General features: G+C 43.3%; 1 protein-coding gene across 2 annotated transcripts in view; it reads left to right on the top strand.

Moving 5' to 3' along the window:
* Positions 1-13,182: 13,182 nt before the first annotated feature.
* ETV6 (ETS variant transcription factor 6) overlaps positions 13,183-15,861 on the top strand; it is a gene marked incomplete at its 5' end in the record, with an annotated part of 247,746 nt that continues 245,067 nt past the window's right edge. The window contains one exon of one of the 2 annotated variants that reach the window (XM_079715626.1): positions 13,183-13,289. In XM_079715626.1, the coding sequence (XP_079571752.1) occupies positions 13,257-13,289 (33 nt within the window). The remainder of the gene's footprint in view (positions 13,290-15,861) is intronic. The other variant, XM_079715627.1, reaches the window with a different exon arrangement.

Genomic DNA, 15,861 nt, shown 5'->3' with positions numbered 1-15,861 from the left:
CCACAATAGGCTACCTTATGCTATGACGATAAATCAACTTCACTATCTCACTGACAATGAAACAACTGACTTTTCTCTCCTACTTCCCAGCAACGCAGGTTGGTAGGAGACCCTGCTCTGCAGCTACTGAAGGGCTTGATGGATGAAGACTTTGCCATCTGGCATGTTGTAAGTTGTTGCAACAGCGTAAAAGAACACATGGAAAACTCTGACCGTTTCCAGCTTTGACAAAGGGTGATACGTCACTTTCATTCCTGTTGCTCAGGATTACTCTCACGTTGCCTCCCCTAAACTTATAGGGCATATAGGGCAGTGTTCATATAGGGCAGTGCAAGGAATGTTTGCCAATCATGACCATAAAAGGAGAAAAAAGAAACAGAGAAATAAATGGGACAAATAGGAATGTAAAATAACATGGTATAAACAAGTCCAGAGAAATCTATAATACAATACACAAATGGAATATACTCACAAGTAAGAAAGCAGGTACTGTCAGAAGGGATTTTTTAAATCTACTTATATGATGTTCAGAAGAGAGCCATCAAAAATGTTAGAACAAATAAAGCTTAAAAATAAAAAGGCAAAAAAGGATAAAGAGGCAAATATCAAACAAAAGAAAGCTGATATGGCTATATTTGTATTAGAAATAATAGACGTTAAGATTAAAAAAATAAGTATAAAGGAGGACACTCATAATAGTTTTTTAAAAGCCCAATTCACCAGGAAGACATAAAAATTCTAAACTTATGTGCACCTAATAAAATAGCATCAAATTACAGTAAAAATTGATAAGGTGAAGAGAGAATATGGCTCACAAAGCTTAAAGTATTTACTATCTGGCTTTTTATAGAAAAAGTTTGTGCCACTGTACATGGACATAAAGCATCTCAACAAATTTCAAAATATCAGTATCAAGTGACAACCATCTTTGAACTGAAATGCAATTAAGTTATCAATAAAAGTAAATTAAGACAAGTTTAAAAATTCCATGCTTTTGAAAATTTGAAAGGAAATGACACTTTTAAATAATGCATGTATGAAAGAAATAATAATGGAAATTTTAGAATACTATGTAATAAATGATAATGAAACTGTTATATATTAGAACTTGATAGATGATCAAGGATGAACAATTAGGACCTCACTAAAGGCACTAATTGCAGGGCATTAAAACAGGCCAAATATGTTTAAATCTATGAGTTTAGACACTTGGGGAAAAAGCTAGTAGGTCACCTTGGGAAGATGATAGAGAACTATTCATTATTTTGAGAACAGGTAAATAAAGAGAAAAAAATTAAATTAAGCACTTATCACGTCTCTCCTACGTGGACTATCCCTGTGAGCAGTCAATAATCAATCAGCTGGAAACACTGGCACAGGTGGACAAGTTGACGCTTGCAGGGAAACCCAAGAGGCCAATCATATCCAGATGCCCAAATGAGCCTCTAAAAGGGAGCTTGTGGAGAAATCTGTGGGAAGCTTTTGCCTCTGTGGGCAAATCATGGAATTTAAGAGCAAGGACAAACTGGAATCCAGTGGTGACCTCTGTATCCAACCATCGCCATATCTGACTGCAACAAACTTTAGAAAGCAGTGGCCACTTCTTCAGTTCAGCCTTCCAGATTTCACGCAGGCTTTTCTATGGCTGACTGTAACTCAGAACCATAAGGAAAAGGGAATTCTGAAAAAGAGCAGAACAGTTTAATGTAGTCTGCTGTTTCCCAATTTGGCAGCTATACATCTTCTTTTAACCACTTCTAAATACAGATAATAGCAAAATCATGTTTCCACTTAAGATGTAACTACCCCTCATACAGCTGAAAAGGCCCTGATCGTCTACCCAAAACAATCCACACGTGAGATATGTTTTTCAGTGACGTCCATTTGTCCTACAGCTGGATCTCACTCATCTTTTAATATCCTGTAACTTAAATACTAATGTATACAATTAATGTTTTATGTTAGATGGTAGAGAAATGGGAGAGGAAAAAAAGAAAAAATGGTGTGTGTGTGTGTGTGTGTGTGTGTTGCAGACAGAGGCAACAGCTGCCCACCTCACCCCACACACACATTCATACCAAGGAGAAAATACACTCAAAACTACGACCACCCTCATTTCTGCAATTGGTCAGCTGATCATGGTTGGTGTTTATTAACCTCCTTTTCCCATTATCCAGTTAGTATTCTCTGCTCTCAGGAAGCACCTCAGCTTTCCTGGTGGGTTACCCAAACCTTCACTCCCAAAGGATCTGTAGCATTTGCAGTGCTGCTATATTGGGGTGTTGTAGTTTTCTGTCAACTTTTTTTCATAGTACATAGGAATATGAAGAGGTGTCCCCAGAGGATCTGTTGAATTCGAGTTACTCCACCCTGCTCCCATTGTGTAGTAGCCACCCAAGTTCCCCTTGAGGATTGGGATCAGTCACACTAGTTAATATATTAAGCTGCCTTTTTTTTTTTTTTTTGGCTGGTTGGTTCAGTGGCATGAGAAGCTCAAAATGTCCACGTTACAGTTTCAGCTTCCACTTTGGTAGAAACACTGCTGTGTCCCCAGTGAAAACACTCTTCCTTTGGGAATTAAGATCTCTAAACCAGCAGAGCACACAGTTCAGAGGACAGGAAGTATCATTTTTACTAGTGGACCATTGGAGTTCAGAATAAGAGGGGCCAATCCCATTTCCACCCCCTGATTCTTGGAAATGAGAGAAGAAGCCATATGGCAGTTGCTTACTCAGTGCATTTATTGCATCCTGGAAGAAGTTACTCCAGCCTTGCAAAGTGTTGTCACCCATCTGGTACCACAACTGAGTCTTCAAAGGGCTATCCCACTTCCCTATCAAGCCAACTGCTTCAAAATGATGGGGAACATGATAAGCTCAGTGAATTCCATAAGCACGAGCCCATCGCTGTCTTTTACTTGGTATAAAATCAATTTCCTGTTCACAAGTGACACTGTGTGGAATACTCTGAGGACAAATAGGGCATTTTGTAAGTCCACAAATGGTGGTTTTTCCAGAAGCATTGCAGACACAAAAGGCAAATCCATAACCAGTTCTGACTGCTGGAGGGATTTTTCGTAACCACCGTCTTTTAGAGCCACGCCTAAGTGGGGCAGTATTGCCACAGTTGTCCACTTTCAGATGGTGCCAGCATGGTGCCTGAGAAACCATCTGCAATCAAGCCTGAACTTTTTCGTCCTTAGCATAACTTTTTCGACATAGAGAACTTCCCATGAGGCCGTACGTGTGGGTTGACAGAGAGGAGGCGATTTAACAGGAGTAAGAGCCATAGGGATCTGAGCCAGTGGCTCAGGCAACTTCCTCGTGCCTTCAGGACCTGCGTGAGCCCAAACTCGTGTATGTTACTTCCACTCAAGTCGGAGCGCTGCTGTGTGTGCCCAGCATAGTGGCTTCCCGGGTCAAACGACACCGCATTCAGAATGGGCAGATCAGGTTCCATGACAACGTGGCAGTCCAAAGTCAAGCATTCAGTCTCTTCTAGGGTTCGGTAGCAAACCAGAAGCTGTTTCTTAAAAGGAGAATGTTTATCTTTAGAAGATGGCGTAGCTTTGCTCCAGAATCCTAAAGGTCTGCGGTGTAATTCACATAATCCTGTCAAGGGCCCCTACAACATCCCCATCTGTCATGGGCATTTCAAATCTCAGTGGGTCTTCTGGATCAAAGGGCTCAACGGGCAGAGGAGCGGTCACACAGCTTGGGCCTGTTGCAGAGTCTTCTCCTACGTGAGGTCCCATTGAAAACTGGAGGCGCTGTAGAAGTCGTGCTGCTTTCTCTGGAGTGGGAAGGCCTAGATCGAGCAACTTGTTCACCTTCCTAGAGATACCTTGACCATGCCCCAGATCAGAGGAGGCAGTAACTAAGGTGGAAAGCCCCTAAGCTTTTGTGAAATTTATTCTCACCCTCTGGACAGTTGCAACTTCCTGCTCATCAGGTCCAGTCAACATGCTATCATTACTGTAATGGACCAAAACAATATTTTGTGGAATGGAGAGGCAATCAAGGTCTTTTCAGACTAGATGATGATAGAAGGCTGTAGAGTTGATGTAGGCTTGAGATAGGGCAGTGAAGGGTATTGCCAGCCCTACCAGTTGAAAGCTAACTGCTTTTTGTAGTCTTTACTATGGGAATTAAGAGGAAAAGTATTCGCCAGATCAAGCGCTGCATACTAGGTACCAAGGATTGCATTGATGTGCTCCAATAAGGAAATCTCATTTGGAGTAACAGATGCATTTGGAGTTATGGCCTAATTAAGTTCACCGTAACCCACCATCATTCTTCAAGACCTATCTCTTTTTCTTTTTTCTTAATTAATTTATTTATTTTTGGCTCCACTGGGTCTCCGTTGCTGCTCGCAGGCTTTACCTAGTTGCGGCAAGCAGGCTTCTTATTGTGGTGGCGTCTCTTGTTTCAAAGCACAGGCTCTAGGCACGCAAGCTTCAGTAGTTGTGGCACACAGGTTTACTAGCTGTGGCTCATGGGCTCTAGAGTGCAGGCTCAGTAGTTGTGGCATACAGGCTTAGTTGCTCCACGGCATGTGGGATCTTCCTGGACCAGGACTTGAACCCGTGTCCCCTGCATTGGCAGGTGGATTCTTAACCACTGTGCCACCAGGGAAGTCCAAGACCTATCTCTCATTCACAGGCCAATAGGTGAAATGAATGGGAATGTAGTAGAAATCACCACTTCTCCATCCTTTAAGAACTTTATGGTGGCACTAATCTCTGTAATTCCTCCAAGAATTCTATATCCTTTGGTTTACTATTTTAGCAAGTAAAAGCCATTCTAGGAACTTCTTTCTGGCCTTCTATCATAAACCCCTCACTTCATAATTTGGGGAACATTGCGGGGATTCTGCCATTTGATGAATATGTAAATTCCAACTCTGCATTTCAGAACTGGGAAAATAATCATGGGGTGGGTTTGGGTATCCACCAAGCCCACCATGAATTGGGCTCAAGTCAAAACTCCACCTATTTGGTTTCTAGGAATCAGTGTTAATTCAGAGCCAGTGTGCAGTAACTACCCCCAATTCTCATTGTTTCCCCTTCCCTGATGCAAGACCATACTGGTAGATGGCCACATGTGCCTTTGGGGGAGGGTAGGTAGAAGATTTACAGCATACATTTTTGGCAGTGTAGCCGGTTTCTTCCTCAAGGAGACCTGCCTCGCCTTAATTTAAGGGGCTCTGCATCTACATCTGGACTGAATCAAGTCTGGGATTCAGTTGAGGATCCAGCACTGTCTGTTATTGGGACTCAAGTCAGAATTTTTGACTCTAGACCTAGAGCTTTTCTGTGTATACGAGTCAAGTAAGACTTTAATAGGATGTCTATTTATTTCAGTCCTAGGGAGATCCCAATAAATTAGCCAATACCAAAGATCAAACCACGGCGATTAATTATCACTTTAGCTTTGCTATCCATTATGATAACCATGTTTTCTTATTTCTGGTAGTTAAAAGAGTTAAGCAGTGTCACTTGACACCTGTCACTCCAGTATCCCACCATCCCCAATGAATTCAGGGAGCCCAGTCTAATGGCAGCATTAATGGCTTAGAGAATGGCTGCTACAGAACTCTGCAAGGGTGCTGGTGTTTGCTTCATCAATGCACCACTTAAAGCCTTGTTGAAGGGAGTGTCTTCTGAACCCTCCCAGGTCATAATTAGGGGAGAGCGGTAGTTCTTACGTAATAAATCCACTCCAGCATTCCAACTCCTTATCTTTTGGATACCTTCCATTTATATAGTGTGAGATGGATTTATGAAAGAGGTGATTTTCAGGTACTACCTGACAGAAAACAAATAGTTTCAGTTTGTGTGTGTGGGTGGAGTTTTGAGTAATACGGGACAAGGCCTGAGGATAGCAATGGGAGTAATGAAGTAAGAGATTTGAGCAGAGATAAAAGATTCACTAGTGATTATAGATAAACTATACAAGTTCTGTGGAAAAAGGAAGTGGCAATAATCCAAACTAGAGTTGCCACTTCTGGAAAGATAAAGGAGAATCTGTGAATGAAACAGAAAGATTTGGGAAGAGATGATATTTATGGCATAAGAAAGAGCAGCATGTCAAAAATTATTTTGAGGTTCATTAACTTGGGGGTTGATAATATGATGGCATTATTAAGAGATGGGGAGGCCATAGGGAGAAGCATATGGACTACAATAGTTTGAAGGTTAGGTGGGGGATGATGTGGCAGAGAACTGAAAAATTCTAAAAATATAACAGCAGGAGAGGGCTATGGGAAGCTGATCATTTTGCGTAGTGACTCTGTAACGTGACAACTTAGCTAGATTGAAATACATTCTCAGAATTCCCTTCTCTGTATGTTTCCAGTTAGCGTGGGACACAGGAGAGAGTCTGGAGTGATTTGGAAGTAGAAATGAAGCAGCAGACATTTTGTAGCTCACACATGTTGTCACTCATCTGTTGCCTCCCTCATCGGTGTGTGGCAGTGGCTGAGCCACTGACTGCTCTGCCTTCACCATGATCCTCCTTCAGCTTCTGCAACTCCTGAGCCAGGCGGGCCCCAGCTTGTGCAGGACACCCAGGGCATCAAGGTCAGAGGCAATGAGATTGACATGGGTTTCAGTCCATTCTCATGGGCTCCAGCTCATGCTTTTGAGTTCTAGCTTTTTCTTGATTTCACCCATAGTTGAGCATAGATTTCACCCATTTCTTGGTTTCACCCAGTTGGAAGATCTGCTCTTCCCAACTGCCTGCTGTATATATGTATATTTCCTTTACTATATCAGTCAGCATGGCATCAGAAATACACAATCAGGGGCTTCCCTGGTGGCGCAGTGGTTGAGAGTCCATCTGCCGCTGCAGGGGACACGGGTTCGTGCCCCGGTCCGGGAGGATCCCACATGCCGTGGAGCGGCTGGGCCTGTGGGCCATGGCCGCTGGGCCTGCGCGTCCGGAGCCTGTGCTCCGCAGCGGGAGAGGCTGCGGCGGTGAGAGGCCCGCGTACCGCAAAAAAACAAAACAAAACAAAACAAAACAATCTCTCTCTCTCTCTATATATATATATACAATACACTCCCACAACACACACACGGAGTAATTCTGCCTGAATGCACCCTGACTGATATAGTAAATAAAATATATAGTTTAAGGCAGTGACTCTTACGATTTAAAAACCTATGTCTTCTTTGGATAAGCAGAAACATTTCTCCTCTTCTTTCCCACCCCACCAGTTACGACAGATCCTTCTTACAGAAGCATGCCCATTAGGTTAAGGAATTCTGATTTGGCAGAGATATGTGGATGGGTTTTTTTTGCAGTTTATATTTTTTAAATGTTATTATCTTCATTGTAAAAACATAACATTATACTACAATAATGGCTGTGTTTTTAAATTAAGCACATCCACTTCCACATGGTTCTTAACTTCATTCTTCCCCACTTCTCGCCACTCCTCATCACTCTTTTGGAGGATAAAGACTAGACATTCAGGTTCCTCTTCCAGTTTGTATGTAGAAAGTCACAAGAGACCATAATTCATTCCCTAACACCTAAAACAAACCAGATAATCTACATAATTATAATTTAAAAAACCATCAGAGAGATGAGAGCACAAAGAAACCTAAGTGAATTAAGTTTCAGAAAACGACAATCCTTCAAATGTAAGAAAAGATCCACAGTGGTTCTCACCCCTGACTGAAGTATAGGACTTCACCATAGATGATGGCAAGGAGAAATCAGCCTAACTTTTAACAAATTTTAATGGCTGTGGGTGGGCTTATATGACAGATTAGAATCCAGAGGAATCACAGGCACAGAGTGAAACTCTGCTACCTCACTATTCTTTCCCATTGATATTCACTAACTACTGGGATAGGGCCATAAACAGAAGGGCAGTGAAGAAGAGCTGAGAGACACTCTCAGAGACACATTGGGCTTTTAGTTAAGAAAGACTTGTAGAGGGTGGGAGAGCTGAGAGAAAACTCATGGCACTCCAGGCCTTCAGCTAAGAAAAATTGAGGCTCAGGGCAGGAGAGAAGGGAGAGCCTACCTGAAGGCTTGATAGCTAATGAAGACATCAAGCAAGGCAGAACAGCTGAGATAACAGCTCTAAGACAGTATTTGCTTATAGGAAAAGTTCTGATCTTGCCTTCAAAATATTTGAAACCCGTGGTGAATTGAATCAAACTGAAAAATTACAACAAAGCCCACATCTAGCTCAACTATAGATTATATCTACTCAGCTCCAATTCTAGTGGTCTTATAGGAGAATGTGTGTGGCCCTTTTTGGAGGAAAATATTTAATTCATTGTCTACTGTATTTTTACAGAAAATGTATGTAGTTTTACATAAAATGTCCAGCATGGAGTAAAAAATATCAAGACACACATACAAAAGAGCAAGAAAATGTAACTTATGGTCAAGTAAGGAAACCAACTGAAGTTAACCAAGAAAACCTCACATTTGAGAATTATCACATTATAACAAAAATGCTAAAGGACTTTAAAAAGGTAGAACCCATAAATAAAGATATGAGCAACTTCAGAAAAGTGATGGAGAATATTAAAAAATGGAAATGCTAAAAATAAATACAGTATCAGAAGTAAAGAACTTGATAGGCTTAACAGTAAGTTGGACAATAATGGAGGAAAAAAACTTGGAAAAGAGATAAATAGAAAGCATCCAAATTGAAAGTCAAAGAGAAAAAATGATAAATACAGTAGATAATTTGGGTCTATTGAACAATGTCAGTTGGTCTAACACTTGTATCATTGGAGAAAAAAAAAAAGTAGAGTAGAAAGAATGGGCAGAAACAATATTCAAAGAGATAACAGATCAGAATTTTCCAAAACTGATGCAAGATACCAACTTATAGGTCCAAGAACTGTAGCCAACATCAAGAAGAATAAATACAAACAAACCAAAAGAAAAACCCCACATGTAGGCACATCCTAGTCACAATTCTGAAAACCAAATTTAGAGACCAGATCTTAATGACAGCCAGAGAAAAAAAGACATTACACACAGGGAGCTAAAATATGAACTACAAATGACTCTTAAAAATAATGGAGACAGAGATGGAATGAAATGTTTAAAGTGCCAAAAGGAAAAAAAAAATCTGTCAACCTAAAATTTTATACACAGTTGAAAATTATCCTTCAAAAATGAATGTGAAATTAAGACATTCTGACACAAAGAAAGCTGAGAGACTTTATCTCCAACAAGAAATGCCAAAGAAGTTCCTGAGGCCAAATAGAAATGATACTAGATCTGCAAGAAGGAATAAGAAAGTACCAGAAAGGATAAATAGCTGGACAGATTAAAAAGAGACATATTTTAGGGCTTCCCTGGTGGCGCAGTGGTTGAGAGTCCGCCTGCCGATGATGCAGGGGACGCGGGTTCGTGCCCCGGTCTGGGAAGATCCCACATGCCGCGGAGCGGCTGGGCCCGTGAGCCATGGCCGCTGAGCCTGCGCGTCTGGAGCCTGTGCTCCGCAACGGGAGACGCCACAACAGTGAGAGGCCCGCGTACCGGAAAAAAAAAAAAAAAAAAAGACATATTTTAGTACCTTCATTATACACACATATTTACAATATTAAAAAAAACCCAAAACCCCCTACAATGTATGGTGGGTTTCGTAACACAGGTAGAAATAAAATATAGGACAATATCATAAAGGATGGGAGAGGGATAAATGAAATTATGCTGTTGTAAGTTTCTTATATATTTATGAGATAGAATAATATTATTTGAAGATAGATTGTGGTAATTAAAGATGCAGATTGTAATTTCTAGAGCAACCACTATATTTAATGCAAAAAAGAAACACTAGAAAGACCATCTAGGAATTTAAATGGAATATGAAAAAAATACCTAATTACACCAAAAAAGTCAGGAAACAAGGACTAGAGAAACACCTGACAAATGGGAATGAGTGCATGAAAACAACTTCCCTTAACTACTATTACTGAGTGGTTTTGGAAATTAGTTTTGCTACAGACTTTATCAAGTCTGTTTTTCATGAATTAAACCTAAAACTACAAGGCAAAATATAGCTATATGTGAAGCTTATACTGCAGTTAAATCATTTTGACACAATTAACATTGTTTGCATCACAAATAATATAAAGCTGCTTTATACATTTCCTATGCTGTCAAAAGTTAAAACAAGAAGCAAGATGTCCATTCTAACACAAATTTGCAGCAGTTCTATTTTTCTGAACTCAAACTACAGTTCCAACAGTGGTTTTTGGATTTTGATGCAAGTGAAAAGGATATTTTCATATTTAAAATCCACTTCACTGTGCAGTTCAGGCACTTCTACCTTTCAATTGGAAGTGATTAATCTGCAATGTAATAACACGCTAAAGGGGAAATATCAAGAGAATTTATAGAATTCCAATAAAATTGTATAAATGCCTTATAAGCAATAAATATGCTCAAGTAAAACCATATGCTCATGGACGTACATTTGGCAGTATCCTATCTGGATGAAAAGATATTTCCAAATGAAATATGTAAAATCTCATGACAGATCACCATTAGCAGATAAACATTTGCAGTCAATTTTGATGATAGAGAACATTTAGTTTAAACTGGGGTTTAACTAAGTGAAATGTTATCCTCAAAAAAAAAAGAGTTCCATTCCTCTCATTACAACTCTTATTATTACACCTTATATTTTGTCAATAAAAAAAACTGTGGATATCTGTTTTCACTATTGCTATATAAGTATCTACATAGTCTCAATTTTGTCTCTTGGGGCACAAAGCCTAAAATATTTACTGTTGGGCCCTTTACGGAAAGAAATCACCAACCCCTGGCTAAATGCAGTGTTTTCCACAGCTGCTACTGCGTATTTTGCTTTGGAACCACACACAGTCTCCTTTACACGCCACTTTTGTTGAGTCACCTGGAGAAGGTAATGAGGAGATAGAACGAAGTTGAGAGTTAATTCAGTCCTGAGGTTAAATAATGGTAGCTAACGTTCACTGAGCAGATAAAGTATGTGATAAGAACTCAGATAATTCATCACTTTGTATATATTTGCTCATTTAATAAATACTCACAGGAATCTTAGGAGGTAGGTAATATTCCCCACCCCGTTTTACCCAAGCTGAGAGAGTGAGTTGCCAAAGATCATGCTGATAAATAAGGGATGTAGAGGTTTACAAGACTTAACCCAGCAATGGGACATCAGAACCAACGCCTGCAACACCAGCCGAGGGATCAAAGGCAGACACGTGTGTGTGGGTTGAGGTGGGGAGCAGCAGGTGGTCCAGGGCAGAAGAGTTGGTGTGGACATGAGCGCTCTCCGGAAGGACAAGTCCTGTGACAGGTGACATGGACTGCTGAGGTCCTCGGAGACTCACAAAATCCCATTATTCCCACCATCCCAGCAACAGGACTCTTTTCCCATTCCAACCCCTTTAATAAATTCTGGTTCAGAGTGTTCTTCGAATGAGCGTGTGAAGAAGTCTGAACACAATTTATTATGTGGAGAGTTGAAGGCAAGTGGGTAGGAAAAATCCGTAGGATGGGGAGGATCTGGGAAATCTGTCCTGGTTTATCTGTATATACTATAGACACACATTATACGTATGTATTTATATATTTGTAATTTATTACACATCCATACATTAAAGTCGTACGTATTAGCAGGGTTTAGAATTTAAACATAAGTATAATGTTCTCAACCTTCTGCAGTGGACACTTCAGAGCATTTTCAGAGACTATAAATAACAATAAAAATAATAGAGTGATCAGACTGCACGTACTCAAGGCTAGAACCTTCAGCCCGACAGGCTTTAACCTCCTCTCAATTTTTCCAACCAAATATTCCTCCCCCGGCAGGCTCCCGGGGTCGTCCCATCACCAATGACGGTTTCAGAGAAGCGGTCCTGGGGAGGGGTATTATCTCCAGGAACACTTCCTGTCAACTTTGCAGTCGAGTCACCTATTTCGGTTGGTAGCGGCCGCTATTGCTTTAAAAAGAGGATTTCGAAACAGGGAGGAAGGGGGGGGTCAGGAAAAGGAACTCAACTGCCTTTGATAACCGCCCAACAGCCTTTCCTTCTCCAGGACGCGTGCTCGGCTGGGGCAGCGCCCGCATCCCCGGCCTGGCGGGCGCGCGCGCCTCCTCTTTTCCGGGCGCCCACCTTCGCGGGGAATCCCCCACGGCCAGGCTGGGCTTCTAACGGCGGCCGCCCCGCTTTGTCTCCGACGTCGCGCTCCGCGGCTCGCTCGCTCGCTCGCTAGCTCGCCCCTTTACCCCGGTGCGGGCTGTAACCCGATCTCCCATTTCCTGGTGGATTCTCTTAAAGAGGCCGCGGTCGAGAAGCAGAACAAAGGCTATTGTTTTACTTCCTCCTTCGGATTCCGCGTCCTTACCGGAATGTCCCTTCCTATATAATTATTTTCATTGCGTCTGCGCTCGGCGGGGGGTGGGGAACCCCTGTGCCTTTCAATGTATCCAAGAGACGGAGCTAGGGGAGGGGGAGGCGTTTAATAAAACCTGTTCTGAGGTTTCTGGGGCCCCGATGGAACGTTTCTCGGCGTGTCTTCCGCGAGCCAGGCGGCGGCCCAGCGGAGCCTAGGACGCCCCGCGCCAGGCCGGCGGGGGCCGCGCCGCCCGCCTAGTTAGCAGCCGCGGCCTCGCGCGGCCCCGCTCCCCGGGATCCTCCGCCCGCGCCCCCGCCGCCGCCCCTCCCCCACCCCGGCCCGGCTTTTATTTCTCCGATGCGGGGCTGTAACCCGATCTTTTATTTCCTGGTGGCTCCTTTAAGAGGCAGAGCTCAGTGCTGGGAATTCACGTCAGTTTCTGCACTGAAACTCTCAAGATCAATGAGCAAAGAGCTTTCTCAGTTCTGCCTTTCAGTTTCTCTCTTCCAGGAAGGAAAACATTCGAGAGAGAGAGCGAGGGAGAGCGGCGGGAGGGCGGGGGGCGGGGGGCGGGGGCGCCGGCCCGGGTGGGAGGAGAGAGCGGGAGGCCGGCCGGGCTGCGTCCCGGGTCGCCGCGCCGCACCGCGACCTGCAGACCCCGCCGCCGCGCCGCCCGGCTCCCACGCCCCCGCCGCCCCGCGCGGCGACTCCGCCGGCGCCCGCCCCGCCCCGCGCGCTCGCGGCCCCCCGGGGCGGCCGCCGGGAGAGATGCTGCAAGAAACTTCTTAAATGACCGCGTCCGGCCGGCCGTGGAGCGTTTCTGGGTTGGGGAGAGGAAAGGAAAGTGGAAAAAAACTGAGAACTTCCTGATCTCTCTCGCTGTGAGACATGTCTGAGACTCCTGCTCAGTGTAGCATTAAGGTAAAGATCTTCTCCCCCTCCCTCTCCGGGGTGGAAAACCTTGAGCTGCACCGGCCCGGCCAGTCGTACCGGGCTCTTCAGTTGCGAGGGGACTGTTGCAGTCGCTCTGTTCGCAGGAAATTATTTGGGGCGCCGGGGAAGGAGACGCGGCTCGCGGCGGCAGCGTACCCTTTAGTGTAACCTTGCTGCTCCCCCCCTCCCGCCGAGCGCCCTGTCGGCTCCTGCGCCCTCACCTCACCCCTTTGCTTTTTGACAATGAAATGCCAGTTACCGTCGGTCTGGAGGAGCCCGAGTGGTCTCCAGGACTGTAAAACACCCCCGTAATTAGTGCGCCTTTAAAAAAAAAAGCCTGGTTCCTACTCCTACTCCCAACATGTGACCGAAATGGAACTTTTGTTCCCGAGGGGTGGTCTCCTTAGAAAAAAAAGTTCTCCGGCTCCATTGGGATTGGAATCATTTCTTTTTTTTAAGGGCTCACAGAGTCGGATCAGACAGATTCCCCCCACCCCCGCATTGTAATTGCAAGCGCTTGTCGGAGAGACAGTCGTCGTGTCAGCTTTTCCTGGGCATTGCACAATGAATTTCTTTTCTTTCTCTTTTTTTCCTTTAAACCAAGGTGAATAAAGTCGCTGAATGGTTATTTTACTCTGATGCATATGAACGCTGAGCAATCCCAAAGTAGAAAACTCCCGTGTTGCAGAGAGGGAGAATTACCTAAGTGACCAGACAAAATGACCTTCCCAGTTTGACAGTGCAGAGAGGAGAGCTAAGAGTAGAAATCTCCCAGCTTTCTGGCCATGGTTTTCAGTATTGTAAATGCAGGATGGTGAAGGATGTTTGCAAACACAGCATTTACCTTTCAAGTAGTTGTGTGTGTACATTTATATATGTGTGTGTGTCTATAAAGGCTAGTGGTGCTGCGGTTTGTTGCCTCTAGAAAGTTGTCGTAAAGTTTGCCACCGTGAGGAGGCAGACTGATTTGTCCATCTCCCCCAATTATTTTGCCCGTCCTTGCATTTGGTGTGCACTTCCATTTCACTGTTCCATCAGTACCCAGATGGAAAAGCCTTTTGCTTCTGTGAGAGGCTGAAGCTCCTGAAGTTTGTTTGTGGCTTGGCCCATTAAATGTTCATTGAGGGGACCCTGCAGAGACAATGAACAAGTAACCAGTTTTCTTCATCTATGGTGAATTCGAGAAACCTTTCCTGCTTTAACTCCGCTTTTCCATAGGATCTGTTAGGAGGAAACAGTATTTTATCATGTTTGCTTATTAGGGTTTCACAATTATACTCAGGTGTTAGTGTTTCTTATCAGGAAAGATTCTCATGGGGTTTGAATTAGGGCTAATGTGAACTGAAAAGGTGGGTTGGGTTTCTTTGTTTTTGCCTCGCAAAAAAATGCCCAGTGGAATTTTCGGGTTTCTGTGTTTGTACATATCTGGGGATGATAGCAGTATGTCTGCGGTGGCAGGGAGGTGTCAGAGTAAAGATGTTAGGTAGGTTTATACTTCAAAACCAATTTCTTTTTCTGTATAAATTTGATTCTACGAGTTCAGGAAAATCCTAGGGTATGCCTGACCTAATTTATCTGATACTTCATAACACAAACAGAGGTAACTAAATACTAGGGTATGAAATCAGTAAATTGTATTTAGCTCGATGGCAATCAATCTGACCTGGGGAGAACCTGGACCAACTATGAGATAGTGATTTTAGGGTGAAAACAACAAAAAACAAGCCTTTCTGCGACTTTTCTTGATGTCTCTTCTAAAGAGACTGCATATGCCCACTGTTCTGAGGGGCTTATGTTTGGGTACTGCAGGTGCTCATCTTATCGTACCCCAGTGGGAGGCTACAGCAGCCCTTTCCTTACACACAGACGGATGGAATCATTCCCAAACCCAGACAGCACACTGTCTTACATGTGGCATAAAAATTGCAGCCGTAGTCTGTATATCATTTTTTTCCTTATCGTTTACCCCTCAGTTCTTTTCGGGAGCCTCTTTTCTCACTCTGTATTTCTCTGTAATTAGAATAGATTTAATGGTCTTTACTAGTAATGAAAGTATCACTTTTATTTTGGATTGTTCTTTATGGAACCAGAATATGACTGTTTGCTTGGACTGTGCATATGTTTAAATGCACATATGTGAAGTGCATTTTTCCACGGAGTTTGTTTAGTTTGCAACGTTCCAGTAAGAAGCGCCGGAGATCAAGGACTGGGATGATTCTAGCTTGTCTGAAAATGCTCTGGTGATGTGTGCGGTGTTTCCCTTAGTCCTTGGGATGTGGTACAGTGACTGCATAATAAAAAATGTGTGCTGGGAACCCACAAGAACTGGGATTTTTTTCTACAGTCCAGTAAACAATGAAGTTTTCTGTGGAGCAGAGAATGAGTGTCAGGAGCTTTCAAGGATGACCTGATGGCTCTGATATCCTGAGGACATGTGACACGGAAGGCTCTCTGTGTGGAGAGATTTCCTTCACTCCTCCTGTCTACTCCTGAAACCTTCCTCCCTGGCTCTCATTCCTTACAAGCAGCTGGTCAGCAGGCAGTAAATTCCTCAGCAGCT

Source organism: Hyperoodon ampullatus (genome assembly GCF_949752795.1).
Source record: "Hyperoodon ampullatus genome assembly, chromosome: 11".
NCBI classification, from domain to species: Eukaryota; Metazoa; Chordata; class Mammalia; order Artiodactyla; family Ziphiidae; genus Hyperoodon; species Hyperoodon ampullatus.
Note: the sequence above shows the minus strand (reverse complement) of the source record. Positions and strands in the feature narration are given on the sequence as shown.